Raw genomic sequence first — 20,892 nt, 5'->3', positions numbered from 1 at the left:
GGAAGCTTAACAAAGAGAGATCCAACCTAGAATTAAGGAGAAAATTCTTGTTAATGAGAAAAAATAATCAATGTAATGGCTTGCTTCCAGAAGTTGAGAGTGCTCCATCACTGGAGTTTTTAAGAAGAGATTGGAGATCTATTTGTTCAGAATGGTAAAGGGTCTCCCGTATGAGCAGGGAGTTGGACTACAAGATCTCCAAGATTCCTTTAAACTCTATTGTTCTAAGTACTTCCATTTCTCCATTTCAATTACTCATTAAAACATTAGACTATACAATGTGCTAGTTCTAATAAATAATGTAGTTGAAATACCACCAGTAACCTTGTTATATGCTGTTATGCAACCTAATGAAGCTGCATATGCATGAATTTAAGGGAGAATCTTGCACAACACTGGAGTTTTCTTTGAAGTTTTCACTGCAGCAGCTTTGACTGTTGAAGGAACTAGCTGCTTTGCAAATTGAACAGTAGAAATACAAGATGCTGCAGCAAAAAATTCAAATTAAATTCAGTTTGCATCTTCAGCTTTTCCAGTACATACTTTTCCAAATTATGTATCTAGAAGAAACACAACAATCTGTACATCAATGAACACACATAGGAAATATAAGGAATTTGTTTTACAGTTGAAGTGATAAAGTATATAAGCTCGGAAATTGCCATTGTTTAGCTTAAATATTTAATGTTACAAAGAATCACAATTATCCAAATAGATAGGGAAGCCCTGCATTTAGTGCTTGCAGATTTCATCAGAGAAATAATCTAAAAGGATAGTGAATACATAAAGTCTGATGAATAAATACAAAATCCCCTTTAGCCATAGGCACAGATAAGATTTCACATTGGACCTTATGAAAGAGGATAAAGTTATTAGCAGCATAGTATACTTCTAGAACTGGTCTGTCAAACTGGTGGCCCGCAGGCCGGATATGTCATGCGCAGGTCATCCCCACCCCCAGCTCTGCAAAAGCAAAAAATGTCACGATACGTCATGATCCGGTCCATGGTGCAATTGAGTTTGACACCCGTGTTCTAGAAGATGTGAGTCATAATCGTGTACAATGCTAAGTCAGAATTCCAGAAAATTGTGAACTACTTAAGAGTGCTGCTGAATCCAGCCCATACTTTCTATTCTTCTAATCAACAGCAGATAAACTACAGATTTGAAAGTGTATTTTTTATTGTAACAGATTCTGCCTTGTAGCTCAGTTTTTCCAAAACTTGAACACTTGTTGGTGAAAACAAACAAGTGGGAAGAAAAATAACATCCTTTCTGTAATACTTACAAGGATATATAGGATCCTGACTGAGACTAATGCAGAGGATCACTAAATAGCTCTTTTTCAACCAGTGCCTTTGGGGTGCATTGTGTGTTTTTCTTTCACAATTCTCACCAAAATGGGAAAGAGCAAATCATACTAACTGGGAATTCTTCAGGTAGTAGATCCAACCCTTTTATCTGGTATTAGGTCAGGACAGGATAAACTTCATAACACAGTTAATGGAAAGCTTTTAATCTGTCACCCTACAAAAATGGAAGGTTACTATTCCAACTTCTTGCTATGTTTTAAATCGCAAGATTTTATATATCAGATTTTTATCCTATATCAAGTTGCACAACTATACCTTCGATTTATTTTATTCTTGACACTCTAATGACATTGTGCAATAAGCTTTCTACCCATTTTTTTCTACTGCAGTGCCTGGAATTGAAAATATTGCTGTTCAATAACAAACCAAACCGATCCAGCAAATGGATTTCAATATGAAAAACTCAACCACATACTTTTACTCACTTCTGCTGAAAACATATTTTTATCATTTTTAGCTAGTCCATGGATTATGTCTTACAAATTGTATACATAAGCAAACATTAAATTTGGAACTACGGCATTAAACTTTATCTTGTTTCGAATAAATCTGAATGATCTTCACTGCTCTAATTTTTTATAAAGGTTAGAACTCATTAGCACTTGCATGGAAAATAACCAAGAAATTCCAGGTCTACAGATCAGACTGAGAAATCAGAAACCATCTCAAAAGGCACTCATGCATTTTGATGCAAGAAAGCTACAGTATATAAATGTATCAATATAGTCCCTGGGAACTGAACTCATCTCAAAGGTCTCTTCAAATGTTCATTTTCTTTTGATTAAGTAAAAACGTTCCCAAATATAAACTTGAATATTTTTGCAAAGCATGTCAATAAAAACTCTGATTCTTGATATTTTGGATGCAAACTTCAATGAAATAAAGCCTATTCATAGCACATTATCAGTTCATTAAAAAGATCACTAAAACAATATGCCCACATAAAAAATTCATAGATAAAAACTATTTAACTAGATGAAAAATTAGCAGATGAGCCCATTTTGGTTATATAACAAAGCAACTAAAGTATATTCTATATTAAAAATATTAAAGCTTTTTGCAACGTTAGCTCAGAAAATGATATATATTTATTAGAGACATAACTCTGTATAAAAGGACATCTGTAATAATAATGTTATTGGAAAAACATTACACCAATAATTTTCCTTTTGCCTACAGCAGACTTCAAAAATGTCATCTAATAAGATTTCTATCAACAATTTCATAAGCTGGATTCAGATGCAAGAATATCATTCTTTCCACATTTTATTTTAAAGCCACATATTATATTTTTAGTTCCTTTGCCAAGGGATGCTGCATGCCTATTCAGAAGAAAGGGGGCAATTTTCTGTCTTTCCCAACCAAACCCCTTCAAGGTAAGTTAGACAGCCCATTCCTTGTTGCCAGCGCTTTGGTTATACCGGCAGGGAATGATGGGAACTAGAGTCTCACCTGTCTGGAAGGCGCCAACTTCGGCAAACGGACGACTTGCTACCTCAACCCGGAATAAGACAACACCTTAGCTGCCAGAGCTTGTTGCTGAGACATCAATTTCCTTCCTCTGGGGATGCTGTTGTCTTTTGTTTTTCCCCAGGAACTGAAGAACTCCGTGAAACTCTAAAACCACGGAGAACACCGGCCAAGACAGTTTGGCCCCAAGCATCCACGCGAATGAATCTGGGTGCTTGTCCTTCTTCCCCGTCAAAAAAAGACGTGGAAGTTCACAAGGATGCCCGAAAATGCTCCGGACAGGGAGCCAGCCTCTCGCCCCTTTCGCACTAACGACTGAACCGACGGCGTTTTTTCATGGGACCCCGGGAAGGCCGATGCCTCTGACACGCCAGACCTTACATACACACACACGCTCACAACTCCTTCGCACCCCGCCTCACCGTGTAGGTCTCCACCAGCTCCGACCCAAGAATGCGGATGCTTTTGGGAGGCTCCTCGCCCTCTTCGCCGGTCCTCAGCGCCTCCATGTCCCGAGTCGGAGTGCAGAGGTTCGGGACCGTCGGGCTACTGCGCTCGCTCCGCCGCTCGTGGAGGAAGGCGAGCTCCGGGGGCGGCGAGTGTCGTGGCAGCTACTGCCCCGTTTCCCTCCGCGCTGGCCATGACCAGCGCAACTACAGTCGTCACCGCCGCCATATTTGCTCTCCTGCCGCCTCCCGCCCCTATCCGCGCGACTGAGGCCAGGCCCCGACAACGTCACTCAAGGGTCCAGGGAAAACAAAGGAGGCGTGGCCTTGGGCTAGGAGGCGGAGCCTACGGGGCCTCGCCTTTAAGATCTGGATTGCGAGGCTTCGGTCGGCCGCCAGACGGCCGGAAAGCGGGAAGAGTTCGTTTACTGCCCAGTGATGCCCCGATGTCTGCCACCTTAGCAAAGTGCTTTTATTTCCACTGAAAGATGTAATCCCCTTTGCCCAGCTTGTTTGCGTCGCAAAAGCGACAATGTAAGAGAGGTGGTAGAGAAACCCCGAAAGTGTCGAACCTATCAGTGATGGGGCAGACAAAATTATAATGGAAGTGGTGGACTGCCGTTCCCATCGCTGCTTTTAAGTTAGCATGGCCAGTGAAATAAAGCCGGGTGGGGGAGTAGCTTCTCGGCGGCGTAAGACAGGATCCTAATGACGGTATTTTTTTATTCCCTTGTTTAGCATGAATAATGCTTGTGTTGATCACTCCTGCGCAATGATAACTAAAAGTTGTGCTATTACAGTATTGTCTTAAAGTCCAGTCGCTGCTCTCTTAAGAGCAAGGCTTAATAAACTGAAATGAAATTTCTCAGGACGTTCCCATGCCATGAATTTAGGAAATGCAAGCAGGTTTCCACATAAATTGATGTTACGAGAATATTTTTCATACTGCACATAACATGTTATAGCACCATTCTATATTTACTGAGAAAGATGAGAAACGTTGACGCTGAAAGCAGATGGAAAAACAGCTGTTTATATTCCTGATGTTAATTATTTGCAAGGAGTTGAGCTTTAAGTCCTGGTGCCTTGGATTGACCTCAAACTTTGCTGCCGGGAGATTGTTTTAGTGTATATAATACCTTATTTTGTTCCTAAGCCTTTCCCTAGGAGCAGAAAAAAAATTAAAAATTGATGCTTATAAAAATTCAAAAGAAAAGATGAATTGAAAACATGTCACATTTGGAGAACTTTTTAATTCAGATTAAATTTTTACCACAGGAATTGTGCCCCAAAACATTTCAAAGAGCCAAGGTGGCGCAGTGGTTAAATGCAGCACTGCAGGCTACTGCTAGATCAGCAGGTCAGCGGTTCAAATCTCACCGGCTCAGGGTTGACTCAGCCTTCCATCCTTCAGAGGTGGGTAAAATGAGGACCCAGATTGTTGGGGGCAATATGCTGACTCTCTGTAAACCGCTTAGAGAGGCCTGAAAGGCCTATGAAGCGGTATATAAGTCTACTGCTATTGCTATTGCTATTCAAAGGAATTAGAAAAAACATGTTTGGGAAAAATAAGAGAAAAATGATGGTAAGTACTATCGTGAAGACAAATGACAGAAGAACAGCCCTATTAACCTGGCTTCATTCATTTTTTGTATTGTTAATTCTGCACTGCCCAGTACAAGTCTGTATCAGTGGTGGGATTCAGCCAGTTCGCACCTATTCAGGAGAACCATTGTTAACTTTCTAAGCAGTTCGGAGAACTGGTTGTTGTAAGAAATCTCCCCCCACCCCCACCCCCACTTTACAGGGCTAATCCTGTAAGGAAGGGACTAAGGAAAGATTCTGGTGTTGTTTCTAGCCTAATCTTTATTGCCTTGCTTACAGAAACTGCCTCTCCGGTTAACCCTTATGACATTGTAACAGCTAAGGCAAAGCGCCCATTGACATGAGTGACGCTGAGTTGGCCATGCCCACACGGTCACATGACCGCTGAGCCCCGCCTACCCAGCTGGTTATTAGGGCAGAGAACCGGTTGTTAAATTATTTGAATCCCACCACTGGTCTGTATTCATCCATGGCTTTGACCAGTTAGTAGTTAATATGGATATGATAATTAGCTAACAGTAGTTGTGTTGGTAAGTGGCAGACTGCCCTGTAAAATGGAGTGCTGGAGTGACCTAAACTCAGGTTGTCCTGCTGAGCATAGTTGGGCATATATGAAGGAGAGGGAGAATGGCAAAGCATGATGGATGGAGAACCTTCTACTGATAGGTCTCCAGAGAATGTCTTGTTTGCTATGGGTAACAAAACCTGCTTGTCCATACTCTGTTTTTTTCTCTTCCTATTTCTTTTCTTTTCTTGGGGTATTAAGCATTTTGTTGCCACGTAGAGGAACAAGCATATAACAATATTTTAAAGCTGTATGAAGCTCTAGGGTTCACTGTAGTCTCCAAGCCACTTTTTTGAAGATCACACCATCTTCTTCAATTAGTACTGATTTGATTTCATTTTATAGAGAGAATGGACAAGCATGAATCATCACTCCTAAAATATATTTTTTTCATAGTTATAAAAACAAAGCAATAACAATTGGTGGTGAAGGTAGGGAGGCAGAGAAACTTAGTTCTCCAACATTGTATGAAAAAGTAGATTTCTACCTACTGTAGCCATTGTTTTCCAAAAATAGGCTTGCTGGCCACTAACCAAAAAAATGCCAAATCCTGCATTATTCCTTTTGATTATTCCAAACTGTGGTCCCACTGCCACTCTCACTGAATGCTTCCCCCCGCCCCCCCAAAAATTGGCAAGTAATATGCAGCATGCTAATTTTCTCCATTAATATCATTTGAACTGGTGTTCCTATGATCAGGAAGGTTGAGAAGCTTAGGTCGAGCTTAAGGACAGATTCATAAAGTATTGTACCTTCATCAGTGGACAATGTTGTTATTAACAACATAAACAGATGAAGTTTCCTTACCAGGTTTGGTTAAAATCAACTACCTATATGTTGCAATATAAAGTCACATGATTGCTTTGCCATTTATCCCTATTACTACATAGAATCACCCAAAGCACTGTGTTGTACAAGTTTGCAAAAGTCTTGTAGGTAAAGTTCCAACATTACAAGGAAAATATTCATGATGTTTTATAGGACAGTATTGGACCTAATGGTGCTTCCCTTGTGGTCTCTTCCTCCCACATCTTTTCTTTGAGCTGAACATGTTTCAAAACATATTGGATCACAGGTGAGTGCATCAGATCAATTTTTATACTTTCTGCTGTGTGATGTTTCACTTGTGAAACTACATTGTGATGTAGTTCTGTCTGACATGGAGCCTTTTTTTTTGCCAGAGGGAAAGAATGGGTAGTTGGAATCTTTAAAAAAAAATCTCAACGCTTTTTGAAACGGGATGGGAATAGAAAGATGAGGAAGAGTAAAAAAAATATACTAAAGAAAATGATTGAGGGCATATAGCAGCTCCCCATCCTTGGATGCCCTTCAGATTTATTGGGCCTGAATTTCTTATAGAGTTCTCAGACTGCATGATCACATACATGAAGAATATATTTACATGATGGGATTAAAATAAACTGGAGTTTTGTAATTGTGAAGAAAGATGTATCTAAATTACAATGAAGAAATAACAAAAGCTTCTACAACTGGAAAAATTGAGAGTCTTAATGAAAGCCTTACATTTTTAATCATCTTGTGCAGTCAATTGTAGAAACTCTATAACCTGAAGACTAGTATAAAAGGAAGATAATAATATGAGAGGAAATAGCTTCATGTTGAACCATCTTGATCATTGATCATGTATATTCACTAATGGGTGGGTAGGCTTATTAATTTTTTGTCAGCTTTACCTAGATGTGTGCAATATAGTTAGACAGAGGGGGGAGCTCTCAATCAGTGGACAGAGATTTTTTTATAGCACATAAATTCTCTTCATACCAGTGCCTCTCACTGAACAATCTATATGAATGGCTGAGTAAGTTATTTTGCTTAAAGGCAGGAATTTGCCCAGCTTGCACAGATGTTTGCAGCAAACAAAATAAAAAAGTCAGTACAAACAGTCAGATCATCAGGTGATACAATAATGCCACTGAGGAAGCCTTGTGGGAAAGGGCCACCAGGCTCTTAAGCATTCTGTCTTAGGAATTAGGGATGTTGATGGAGTGCATTTTAAAAAAGCAATCCCCTCAAAACAGTCTGAGGTGGTTTCATTGGAGCCCTAAACATGTATGTAGAAAGAAGTACTTGATATTTGTTGTCTTTCCTAGAATTCATGCTTAGGAAGCCTGTCCTTTGTTTTGTAACAAACATACAGCATTTTGGAAAGAATTCTTTTAAAAGGATAGTTATTTTAGGGGGTCACTATTGTTCTGCCAGGGGGATGGGCACTTCACAAGCATTTTGATTTTTGCCATAATCCCTATTAACCACATGGAATCAGAATGCCTAAAACCCATAGCAAATGAGGGCCATAAGGCCCAATATGTGGTATGGGAGCTATCTGATTCCTAACAAAAAAAAAATCATCAACAGAATTGGATCACAATTTAGAAATGTCAGCTGTAACAAACTTTGCATACCTCCCTGAAGACTGGGTGAAGAGTCAGACTTGGAATGAATAGCAAGGCCATTCACAGATGCCTGTATACTGGGCTGTGTAGTTCTTGACTGACACATTTAGGGCTGACAGCCTACTATAAAAGGAGTGCGTCAAAGGACAAAAAGCTGGCAGAGGTTGATATTTGTCTCTGTACCATTTTTCATCTCCACCTAGTTCCTAACCCACAATAACTAACCATGGATGATATTTACAAGGCAGCAGTAAGTAAAATTTTCACACTCTGTTGTATTAAATCTCAGACAGATTCTAAATATTTAGGATTGTAAGGAAAATGTTTTAACAAAGTGCAAGTCCTGATATTTAATTAGATGTCCTAAATGTTTTACATATTATGATATTCATTAATGCTAAAACTAATAATTTAGAATGTACTTTTTAAAATTTGGTGCAGGGCATTATTATATATCCTAAGTTCCTTAGGTATCGGAAGATGGTTTTGATGAAGTCCTAACTGCTTATATTTTCTATGGAAATTCAAAAATTTATTGAAGCACAAATCTAACTAGAGCTAAAAGTAATGTAAAGTTCATGGCTTTGACTGATTTTAACATAATTGTTTGCTGCATAGGTTTGGACTGTTAATATAAGTGCAAATTATGTCCACTTATAAGTGCAAATAAGTGTTTTGCAGAAAATGGCATAGCTTCCTATCATTTTGTCTTTTCTATGAAAATACATTTTTCTAGATTTCTGTCTGACAAATTGAAAAATTAGTTACATGTGAAGATACATTTTACAAATTCTAGCGGTGTATAAATGTGCTTAATGAAAAATGGGTCACCAGAATCCTGGCTGCTTAAAACTCTTCAGGAGATTTAGACCACTTAAGAGTTTAAGTAATATTTATACTGGTAAGTAAAAGAAATAATTGGATAATGTAATGACCATAATAGAAATATCCTCAGTAATTCCACTTTAAGTGCAGATAGAAGAACAGTTCTTGCTATATCTGTGGAGTAACTGGATAGAGGCACTTCTTAAGAAACACTAATAAGACAGATGAGAGAAGGGCAATTCCTGCCTTGAGCTCATCCTGATGAGTGCTCAGCTCCCCAGAGTAGCTTTAAACAGATGCTAGGTACTGTAAATAATTCCCCACACCAAAAGAATAGTTCAGAATTGGACACATTTCAGTTTAAAATAAAGATTCCTTTTTATTATTTATTTTTTAAATATACAAAACCCTATAGCTTGTCACTAACTTCTTGATTCTGAATGCTTTGCCTATAGTGAAAAAAGAGCTGGAATTTACAAATCACTAGCACTCATCTTGAAGTTATTAAATTATTGTGTCTGTCTTTCAAGAACATGTCAGCTCAAAAATTTGAGGAAATATTATTAGTAATACCCATTGCAATTTTTAAATGTTTTTTATAATGAAGTACTTTGTTATTTCTTACTTCTAAAATTTTTAGCATTCTTATTTAATAAAATAAGAATATTTTCCTGTTTTTAGTAGTGTTTTCAGAAGCTAACTTCTTAATTTCCCAACTTTGGACTCCTGAGGAGCAAAAAAATTTTCTACCTTGGCTCTAGAGTGAAGTTGCCTTGAATTATTACTTACGTGCCAGTGGTATCCCATTTACTTATTTGATTTTCAAAATCCACCCGTCATGCTTTACAGTTGTGTGCAAATGTGAACCCAGTGTCTTTTGACTGAGTCTCTTGTCATAATGCCACATGAAGTCTGTCATATCTTAAAAGGTGACTCGGAAATGAAAAAACAAGATATTCTTCCTGTATTTATTGCAAATCTGGTGATAACTTTAAATGTGTTTTCAATGATCATTTGAAAAAACTATCACTCATATGGACCTCTGAAATTCAATGGATTTATCACTTTCTCACTCATCTCTTATGCAGAGATAAGTTTAGAATGGCTTCCAGATGCTTCTAAACTGTACAACTTTGCCAGAGACATGTTACTAGATTAATGTCTCCTGTGATAAATGCCAATGTCAGTCAGCTTCTGGGAACAATCAGAAGTGTTATCTGTCTTCTTAGCACCTAAGCCACTAAGGCATAAAAATAGCCAGCTTGCCAAAATAGTCCAACTATGTGGGCTGCACAACAGAGAGGCATTTGCTGTCTTTAGACTTTTCAGCTATCCTGGGCTGTTGAGGGGAGGGAGGGGTCTGGCCATTACAATGAAGGAACAATCACAGCTGCTCCAGTTCCATCACAGTGGCTTAAATAAATGGGTTCAGTTTTCACTATGAAATTTTTGAAGAGGCATCTTTTTGCTTTTGTTATCTCAGCAGTGTAGGCTCTACTCTGCCTTCTGGTGCTGCCACTCCTCTTCCATCATTCTTTTTGTCAGATTTCCCCCTTTAAACCAATTAGGTGTTTCAGGTAAAAGCAGGTGGCAATGGATTCGTGCATAAGTGAAAACAATCTAAGAGAACATGTTCTTCATGAGAGCTTTAAAGAAGAGGAGAGGGAGCTGCATAAAAGGAAGGAACCAGTTTCATGCCCAGAATGCTCTATCATTATTTAAAACAAAGACTTCTCTAGAATGTTTCTGTAACCATTTATGAGGAAAATGGTTAATTATTCCATCATATATCTAGGTCTTTGTAGGTTAAAATTATCATACTGACTTTTATTGAGAAATGAGTATCTACTACAGGTGATTTCAAAAGCTCTGAACTCTATTCCCATAAAACCTGTAGTGTAGTATCATGAATTAATGGCTATTTCTAAGTAAGCTTCTCAGACCTCCCTTAGAATTACAGTAATCAAAAGAAGTGATCAATGCACATATTTTTATAGTTGGATGAAAGGTTTGTAAATGAGCAGCATTCTTAACTGGAGAATTGAATCCCTGATAACCTGTCAATGACTTGTCAAACTAGAGCTGGGTTCATATCAGGCTGAAGCTTTGAAGGAAATCAGCTCCTTCCCATCCCAGCCAAAATGCTATTAATCATAGAATATTTTATCTTGTATAGTCTGTTTCTAACGTGGGCTATCTCTCACTTTGTCCAGGTTTTTATAGAGAGAACAAAATAATTAGGTATCTGAATACAAACTCTGGACAACTACAACTCATTTGAGGTAGATGCTAAAAACAAAGGCTGCCCATGCACACTTTGAAAATTATTTGGAAGTTCTTCAGTTCTTGTGCCAACAAGACCAGGACAGCTGCCAGCTGTTCATTAAAGCATACACATTTTTTTTATTTTTTATAGGCTTCTATAGAGACCTAGCAAAAGAAATACCCTGTATAAGAGTCACACTAAAGACACACTTTTATGATTTAACTCAGTGAAACAGGAGCAGAATCTTTTTTTCATGTTTTGGCAAGTTCTGAAGCACTTCTTCCAAATCATCTTCAAAGCATGAAGAGCCTGGTTGAAAATATTGGGAACAGGATAATAACCAGACAAGTCCCAGATATCAAAACTAATGGGATTAAATAAAAGCTTCAGCATCTTCTTTTTAAAAAAATGTATTTCTAGGAAGACTGCCCGTCTCACAAAATAGTGTTTCTAATGCTCACCTCAAAAAGATATTGTAATTTATAATTGTTAGTAAGAATCTCTTCGAAGGCAACAGTATCAACAATAATACTTTCCAAATAGGAATTGATAATCAAATCCATTCTAGCCCAGTGGTCAAATGTGACCAAAATGGGTTTAGAAAATCAATAATATTTTGGCAAACTTGACATAACCATCCATGTCAACAATATCTTGCCCCAATTTCGTTAGTAAAAAAGTGGGAATCTTTCAACCTGTATAACAATGGTTTCCATCGCATGATGAAACATATGGATTCTCAGAGTTATACTCTAGTACAGGAGTGTCAAACACGCAGCATCACGTCATGTGATATATCGCAACTCCCCCCTTCTCTAAACATGGACCATGGGCCGTGAGTTTGACAGCCCTGTTCTAGTATAATAAGAATTCTAATTTAATTTAAAAATTAGAAGAGTAATTCCTAACATAGTTACAAATTCTGCATATACATAGAGAAAATGTGTATACATTTCTAGACTTAACCTTTAACTATTCCTTCCTCCCACCTTCCAGGATTTGCAGCTAATATTCTGGTTATCTGATTTGTAGCTCTGTCAATTTTACAGACAGGTTTTTCAGAACCTAGTGCTTCAGCATTTTGCTCAAGAGATAAAATAGTTATCCATCTATTAATACCCAATCCTGAGCTGGAGATAACTAGCAAGGTTGGACAGAATCTTTCTAAGTTGTTCCCCTGCTAAGAAAATAGAATAATACCTTGAATTTCAGTCAACATTTGCTTCCTTGGATAGACCTATACTGTGATTAGAAGGACATTCCTGCCTATTTTAACTGGCTGATACAAATTTAATAGCTGAAAACAGCCATTTTGTATTTGTTCATGTAATTTCATTAAATCATATTTCTTAGGAACACACTTCTCCTATCTCCTGTTATTGTTAACTAATTGTTTAGTTAAAAATAAACTTGAATATACCATATTTTTTTCGGACTATAAGACGCACTGGAGTATAAGATGCACCAAGATTTTGAAGAGGTAAATTAAAAAAGGGGGGGTTTCCCTCCCCAGCCCCCAAGAGCACTCTGCAGGCCTCCTAAACCCTCTGCACGCCCCATTTTTTGTGAAAAAGGGACATGCAGAGAGTTTGAGAGGTCTGCAAAGTTCTCCTGGTGGCTGGGGAGGGCAAAAATATGATACGTGGGGGGTTTGGGAAGCAAAAAATGGGCCTGTTTTTCACAAAAATGGGCCCTTTTTTGCAAAAAACAGGGTGTGCAGACAGTTTGGAAGGCCTGAAGAGTGCTCCTGGGGGCTTGGGAAGGAAAAACAACCCCGTTTTTGTGAATAATGGGCCCATTTTTTGCTCATTTTTGCCCTCCCCAACCCCCAGGAGCACTTTGCAGGCCCCTCAAACCCTCTGCGCGTCCATTTTTGCGAAAAGCAGGATGTGCAGAGAGGGGTTTCGGAAGGCCAAAAATGCTGCATTCAGTGTATAAGATGCATCCAGATTTTCACCCTCTTTTTTGTGTGGGGGGGGGGAAGGTGTGTCTTATACTCTGAAAAATACGATAGTTTTATCTCCTTTGGTGCTATTGCTCTTGAGCACCAGCAGTTTGAAGACTAATTTATCTGTTAAAATGTTTATGTTTGTATCTATATGTTATTGGTTCAAGGTAGTTGAGTGGACATAAAACAAATTGGCAAAGTAGTGAGTTGCTATGTCAGACAGAGCTTTTCTCTCCTTGATCATTAGGGCTACACTCCTATATCCATTTAGTGGATTAAATTCCACTAAACTCAATGGCACATAGCACTGCACTGGAAACATCTGATCTACTGTGTTGATTCAGAAGTTACGTCTCTGACAGGTGAATGCCATCCCATAATAATAAAGCTGGACAACTAAACTTGATTGCTGAGAGAAGGGATCTGCATAAGTTTTATATTTGCAATCTAATTTGTTGTTTTAGAATAATGAAATGATGGTATCTGTATATTTTTACACCCTTTTAATTTTATATATGTTTTTAAAGATAAACCAATGAAGTTTAATTCATTGTAAACAGCTGTACTAATATTATAAGAACATGTAAATGAATGGACATGTGTAATTTATACTTTGCTTTAAAGACAAGACAAATTATTAATTGAAATAATTAATATGAATAAGTTACAAAAATTAAAATAATAAAATGCAGCCTTCTAAAGCCCAGATTTACTTCAGTTTTTGAATGAGCACAGCTACTTCTGACAGAACTTACAGATAGAAACTACTATTTGAAATTCAATTTTAAAATAAGCCTTTAAGCCAACTGGAAGATGGTTGTCTGCAATTTTTTATTACACAATCACTTCATCAAAAGTCAATGATTTGGGTATATTCAACTGCATTTACAATTTGATGAGCACTATTTAGTTTCCCTACTTTCAATATTAAGTTGAATCAAGACACACTGGTAATTTAACACACTTAAGAAGATTGCTTCAGAGTTCCAAATTCTAGCAAAAAAAGAAAAACCCACCCTACTGAATTCAACATTTAATAAATATATTCTATGATTCATAATTTAATTTCATGAAAGATTTTCACCAAATCCATATTTAGAGTTTGATATATGATTGCAATCTGTACCCTAATATGTATTGCTACAAAGTGCATTTTTGTGTCTTATTATTTATAGAGATTATAGAGATTAAATGGTTAGGAAAACAGCTCTTCAGTATGAAAATTACTAAATATGTAAACAAACATTCATCAATGGAATCTATTTTAATAGGTTGAGCAGTTGACAGAAGAACAAAAAAATGGTAAGTATATAAACTTCATTATTCCAATTACCTCACATTAGTGCGCTCACATTTGCAAACCTGCATATTCCCCTTTCTCTGGTTCCCAAGTTATAGCCTCTGCCTCCACTGCTTTTCTTTCAAAAAATCTAGGGACAATTTGACCTGTAAAACATCTACAAGAAGCTGGATGGAATGACTGATTTTCCATTTTGGAATAGTATTATTATACTGGTCTGTGTGTGTGTGTGTGTGTGTAATTGTTAAGGGTTATACTTCAATAGGAACTTCTGCTGCTTGTGAAATGCTGGCATGGGACCACCATTGTGGACAACAGATTTGCTTTGTTTCAGAACTGTAAACTGGTACCAGCGATGCACTCTCTTGGCTTTGCTGCATTTATTTATCTGATTTCTAAGACTGTTCAGTTGAAAAATGTTTCCAGTCCCTATACTGAAGGAAATTAGTTGTTACAAATTATATATGCACACACACACACACACACGCACACACACAAACATATATAAATGTACATCTGTGGGTTTTTAGGCGTGAGACAGAGTGATTTCACTTCTTTCTTCTTCTCATTCATTTCCCAGCTTTAAATTGAGAAAGAGCACTGAAGCTCACAATTACCAATCCTCTCTCCTTTTTTGCATCTCTGTCATGATATCTGGATGTTTTCCCATTGATTGGTGTCATTTGAAAGTTAAACAAGGCTGGAGAAATCAAACAGTTGCTTTGCTTAGCATGCCTTGCAGGTGCATAGTCATCATGCCACAATTTAGTAAAGGGACAGAATAGGTTTATTCAAGGCACAATAGGAATCAACAGTGCTCACGACTTGGTCTCGTGGTATCACACTCTTAATTCGTCTTGCTTCTTTTTCTCCAGAATTTAAAGCCGCTTTTGATATATTTGTCCTGGGCGCAGAGGATGGATGTATCAGCACAAAGGAGTTGGGGAAGGTAATGCGCATGCTGGGACAGAATCCTACCCCTGAGGAGTTACAGGAGATGATTGATGAAGTAGATGAAGATGGTGAGCAATTTCTGCTGGGTGTTTATACAGTATAAAGCTGTAAATTTAGATTTGCTGTATTGTGTTTTGAAATCTAACATAATATGGGGAATAGTTCAAACAGAGAAGAAGTTAACTTGGTGCCCTTTTTTCCTTGACAGGCAGTGGTACAGTAGATTTTGATGAATTCTTAGTTATGATGGTCCGGTGTATGAAAGATGACAGCAAAGGAAAATCAGAAGATGAACTTTCAGATCTCTTCAGAATGTTTGATAAGTAAGTGGCTCTATTAGCATAAGCCAGAGTCCACGAGAATACAATAATCAAGTTGAGTCTCCATGAGTTTCATACTGATAACGCAAGTAAGATTGAAAACCTTACTGTCATGGTTGAATTCCATATGTAGATACTTCTTGTTAGCAGTCACAGTTGGGACTGGAAGTTTAGTCATTAAGTGTCACTACATGAAACCATGATTGTGCTTATGATATAATTTCAGCTTTCCTTGCTTTACAGACCTACTGAGGTTTTAAATACAAGGATTTAAAATTACTCTTTTATCACCATCATAACTGTGAACAGTTGCTAAATGTGGCAATTGCTAAGTGAAGACTATTGTGTTTAATTTCTGATATAAAATTAAAGCTGTTTAACAGATGTGTATTAGTAATCAAGAAATCAGCATGACCATTACATAGAAAAGAATTCTTTTGTAATATAATGCTTCTTGTCTTCATTGTTCCGTCCCCCCCCCTTTATAGTTTTTCAAGGATGGATAACAATTTTAATAATGTTAGCAATAAAAAATAAAATTTATTCCTGAAGGCTAAATGCCAATGATAGAAATCAGGACGGAAATATACTATGGGCAGGATTTGTTTCAGAAGTGGGTAAAACCATTCATTCTGTCTCTTCCTCCTTTTTTTCCTGCCCTCTTCTTTACTAGAATAGTTCTTACTGATGTATGTTATGACACACAGTCTTTCACACAACAACCAGGCAGGAGGCCTGATACCAGAGAACCTACCTGACTGGAGGGCAACACAATCTGCAGTTTTCTTTGCCTTCTTGAAATCTGTTTCAATGAAGCATGGATGAACAGTTCATGTGCAGAAGTGGCTAATTCCTACCAAACCATGAAAAAGAAAAATATTTTATTAGAATGTGATTCTTTTCATACATGAATGAATATCAACGTCTTCAGTCTGGGTTCAGACCAGTTCTTGAGGTAGAATAATCCTTTGGACTACTAAATGTTCACCAGTGACTGAAAGACAGATGGGCATGTTTGTGTTGATTTTGCTTGATCTCCCAACAATATTGTCAACTTGGATATTCTCCTGTAGTAACATTAATTCCACTGCTGTTGGCAAGGAAGTCTCAGAAAGCAAATTGGGTGACTCTACCTCTGACAGCTGTGCTGTGAGACCACTGTGCTGTGGAGTGTCATAAAGCCCCTTTTTGCCTCTGGAACCATTTAACATAAGATCTGCTTTGGAGTGGGCATTAGCAGATTGGAAATAAAGTACCATCACTATACGAATCAGATCAATTTTTCCATATCTGATTCATGTTCAGAACAAAGCATGTTCTGAAACCAGCGATGGAGTATTTAGGCCAATAAACTGTGACTGGATCTTTAGAAGAGGCAGAAGGAGATCTAACAGATAGTTTGTTCCTAGAAATAGAAATCAGAGAATCTTCCCAAGCTAAATGGGCTGTGTTCCCTTAGAAACACTGTGTTTGTGGCTTCTCCTAAAATCACAACTGCTTTCGAGGAATCAAGTCATCTCTATGTCCAGGATTGGAAGTTCAATTGATATGCCAACTTTGTTCTTTCATAACTATTGTTTATGTATTTAGCTATTTTAGGTACTGGTAACCACATAATTGAGTTACTATAATCTTCCCTGTGCTCAGTCTGGAACTAGATCAGAATTATTGTAGCCAGGTTGCTGAGTCAAGCATATATTCCACGTCTGCTCAAGTAGCTGCAGAGGCTGCCAGGCATCATTCAAACTTGTTGTAGTTTTATTTTTTAACATCTAAGGCACTGAACAATTTGGGGCAGGTTATATCTGACAGATTGCCTTTATCTTTATAGAACTGGTTAACACTAGAAGTTTCTGTGGCATATGCAGTATTTTTTTTCTTCCTCTTTGGGTAGGCGCAAATTTTAATGATGAGAAGTCTGTTTTGTTTTCCATCTCAGTATTTGGGAAGAGCTTTTGACAATTCAGATGTCATTACCAAGAAGGTTGTATTCTCCAAAATATAATTCCATATATTATCAAACAAAAAGAAATGAAGAGTGTTACAGTAACCTCACAGTATTTGAATGGGAAGAATTTACACAAATATTAAATCTGCTGGAACTTGAATTCCTTTTAGCCATGACATCTGGAATGGACATTCTGCAGGTTGCAGCTCCATTATATCAGGAGAGATGGAAAAGCTGTTTTAGGACTGTAGTGATGTGTCTATGAAATACACATTTTAATAGCTCCAGGAAACTGGTCGCTTGGGGTTTTTGCCATTCCTTTCTTTTTAAAGCTCAGAACTCACATAAATCCCCAGGTGATCATATCTCTTGAAATGAATAAACAAATTGTGACTGGGTCTTTGTTAAGTATGCAAGATGTGCAAAGTAACTGCAGACATCTTTCAAAAAAAAAGTGAAAAGTAACATTTGTAAAAGGGCTTTTTTTAGCTTATCCTTTCTTTCACAGAAACTCAGATGGATACATAGATCTGGATGAACTAAAGCTCATGTTACAGGGTACAGGAGAAACCATCACTGAAGATGACATTGAGGAGCTAATGAGGGATGGCGATAAAAATAATGATGGCAAGATTGACTATGATGGTGAGTTATGCTTATATACTGCATAATAGCACAGCCAGAAACTATAAAAACAAACTGAGGACAGGAATCCCAGCCACATCTTAATCAGTAAAAGAATAAGGTAAAGGTAAAGGTTCCCCTCGCACATATGTGCTAGTCATTCCCAAATCTACGGGACTGTGCTCATCTCCGTTACAAAGCCAAAGAGTCAGTGCTGCCCGAAGACATCTCCATGGTCATGTGGCCGGCATGACTAAATGCTGAAGGCTCATGGAACGCTGTTGCCTTCCCACCAAAGGTGGTTCCTACTTTTCTACTTGCATGTTTACATGCTTTTGAACTGCTAGGTTGGCAGAAGCTGAGACAAGTAACGGGAGCTCACTCAGTGTCTTAGCCATTGAGCCACCACGTCCCTAGTAAAAGAATACCTGCTGGTTAAATGAACGGTAAACTTCTCAAAAGTGCTGTCACCTGCTGAAAATAAAAACACGTATTTATGTCCTGCTTTCTCCTGTTTATCACTCCATAATGGTCTATGGTTAGTTTATGGGTAAGCTTTTCAATATATAGAATTTGTTTTTTGATGATTATTCCAGAAATAACCCAACTTGGATATGTCAACAGACTTGGGGAGCTCATGGAAATGGGAATTTAATCATTAACATTTAGTGTTCTAGCCCTTTGGTCTTTTATAAAGTAACATTAATGTTTGAATTGCAGAGAGGTTTTCATAATTACTGTTTTTTTATTTTATTGTATGCCTCTTAGAGTCACATTTTGTGAGATGGGTGGCATATAAATAAATAAACACATTCACACTTACATATGTCCTGTATTCATCGTGTAAAAAAACCCAAAGAGTTTATCTTTTGCCAGATCATTGGAATCCATGGTCATGCATCTTAAATATTTTTTTCTTTGAAAATTTGGCTTGAGAAACAATAAACACAATTTTTGCCTAGAAAATAATTACGCAAGTCTGACCAAAAGCACCATCCCTAACGTATGAATGGGATGAGCTTTGGCCTAAACAAATCCATCAATCATTGTTGAAAGAGATCCAGGTCCACATTCAGGCATTGAAGGTCACAATGACTTGGATCAAGACCAGTCTTTGAGCCCAAGGGTTATGGAGAAAAATTGGAGAACAAAGTACTGCATTTCTCACTGTGCAGGAAATAGCATAAAGAAAGAAAGGGATGAAATGTGGCAAAGGTCAGGAACATTGCCCCATTTTATGAATATGATCTTTGGTTTTTCTCCTTTTGCAGAATTCCTGGAGTTTATGAAAGGCGTTGAGTAAACATGAGAAATTTTGAAGGCAGTATCTTTATTTGAACATCTTCGGTGTTGTCTTTTGATATTTCATCTGATCTGCTTCTCTTATTACTTTCATGAAGTTATGTTGAACATTGTGAAAATCAGGAAAACATGACCCAACTCTTTTTAAGTGCCTCAAATGGTCAATGGACATTGACTGAGCCAGATTATTATGTAGTATAATAATGCCATATGCCATGGCTTCATCAAACCTAAAAATGATTCTTAATAGATGACTAGGTTCTGCTGGTTACAGTGAAAAATAACACTTTAGTAACTACTGAAACATTTAAGTTATTATCAAACATTTTCATTTAACATTAGGACGTGCTTTTTCTTTTCTGTACCTCATTGCTTGCCAAGTTAAAGTATGTAAAAAACACTGTACAAAAAAGTTTTATTTCCAAAATGCTAATAAAAACAATTGCAAATCAGAGTGTTTGTTTTGCAGAAAATCCCGGGTGTGGAATGCTGTCCTACATGACTATGTGGGAAAAAAAGAAATAGTTGTAATTAAGGTTTAGGTTTATATCAAAGACTGTTAGCTATCTATCTGTCTGTCTGTCATATATATATATACTTAAAGTCACAACCCCTGGTATGCCCAAGTATGGGAGGAAGGTCACACTTCCACTCTCTGTCATTAGGCTCGTCACAAGAGTCCATCCAGACAGAAACCCAATATTTTTTACTGTTGCCTTTTTTGTTACATTTGTTATATTTATGCTGATAAATAAATAAAGGGAGACTAGTATAGATCTATTTCAAGCTATTTAGCTCTCATCAGCTAGCCATACCCAAGTTTTTGGGAATCGAACCTGTGCTCTATTGCCTCCCAGGCAGGGAGTTAACCATTTGAGCTACAGAGAACGACTCCTTTATCAGCTGGCCAGGGTGGGAGGTATATACTTAAAGTCACAACCCCTGGTATGCCCAAGTATGTGACGAGCCTAATGACAGAGAGTGGAAGTGTGACCTTCCTCCCATACTTGGGCATACCAGGGGTTGTGACTTTAAGTATATACCTCCCACCCTGGCCAGCTGATAAAGGAGTTGTTCTCTGTAGCTCAAATGGTTAACTCCCTGCCTGGGAGGCAATAGAGCACAGGTTCGATTCCCAAAAACTTGGGTATGGCTAGCTGATGAGAGCTAAATAGCTTGAAATAGATCTATACTAGTCTCCCTTTATTTATTTATCAGCATAAATATAACAAATGTAACAAAAAAGGCAACAGTAAAAAATATTGGGTTTCTGTCTGGATGGACTCTTGTGACGAGCCTAATGACAGAGAGTGGAAGTGTGACCTTCCTCCCATACTTGGGCATACCAGGGGTTGTGACTTTAAGTATATACCTCCCACCCTGGCCAGCTGATAAAGGAGTCGTTCTCTGTAGCTCAAATGGTTAACTCCCTGCCTGGGAGGCAATAGAGCACAGGTTCGATTCCCAAAAACTTGGGTATGGCTAGCTGATGAGAGCTAAATAGCTTGAAATAGATCTATACTAGTCTCCCT

General features: G+C 37.7%; 2 protein-coding genes across 6 annotated transcripts in view; one reads left to right on the top strand and one right to left on the bottom strand.

The window, feature by feature from the left end:
• The window catches only part of NISCH (nischarin), a 44,967-nt gene extending 40,370 nt beyond the window's left edge, over window positions 1–4,597 (bottom strand). For 3 of the 5 annotated variants that reach the window (XR_004254828.1, XM_032211744.1, XM_032211743.1), the window contains exon 1: window positions 3,266–4,597. Coding sequence is in view for 4 of the 5 variants with exons in the window: in XM_032211744.1 (XP_032067635.1) it covers window positions 3,266–3,352 (87 nt within the window). In the remaining variant the exon portion in view is untranslated. The remainder of the gene's footprint in view (window positions 1–3,265) is intronic. The other 2 variants (XM_032211742.1, XM_032211740.1) reach the window with 2 other exon arrangements.
• Window positions 4,598–8,099: 3,502 nt separating this feature from the next.
• TNNC1 (troponin C1, slow skeletal and cardiac type) lies at window positions 8,100–19,812 on the top strand. The gene is made up of 6 exons (XM_032211745.1): window positions 8,100–8,123; window positions 14,184–14,214; window positions 15,088–15,234; window positions 15,375–15,489; window positions 17,943–18,079; window positions 19,330–19,812. Exons 1-6 carry the CDS (start codon window positions 8,100–8,102, stop codon window positions 19,359–19,361), a joined length of 486 nt encoding a protein of 161 aa, XP_032067636.1. The 3' UTR covers window positions 19,362–19,812.
• The last annotated feature ends 1,080 nt before the right edge of the window (window positions 19,813–20,892 follow it).

The sequence above is a fragment of the Thamnophis elegans genome, chromosome 2 (genome assembly GCF_009769535.1).
Source record: "Thamnophis elegans isolate rThaEle1 chromosome 2, rThaEle1.pri, whole genome shotgun sequence".
NCBI classification, from domain to species: domain Eukaryota; kingdom Metazoa; phylum Chordata; class Lepidosauria; order Squamata; family Colubridae; genus Thamnophis; species Thamnophis elegans.
This window is presented reverse-complemented; position numbering and strand designations above follow the sequence as displayed.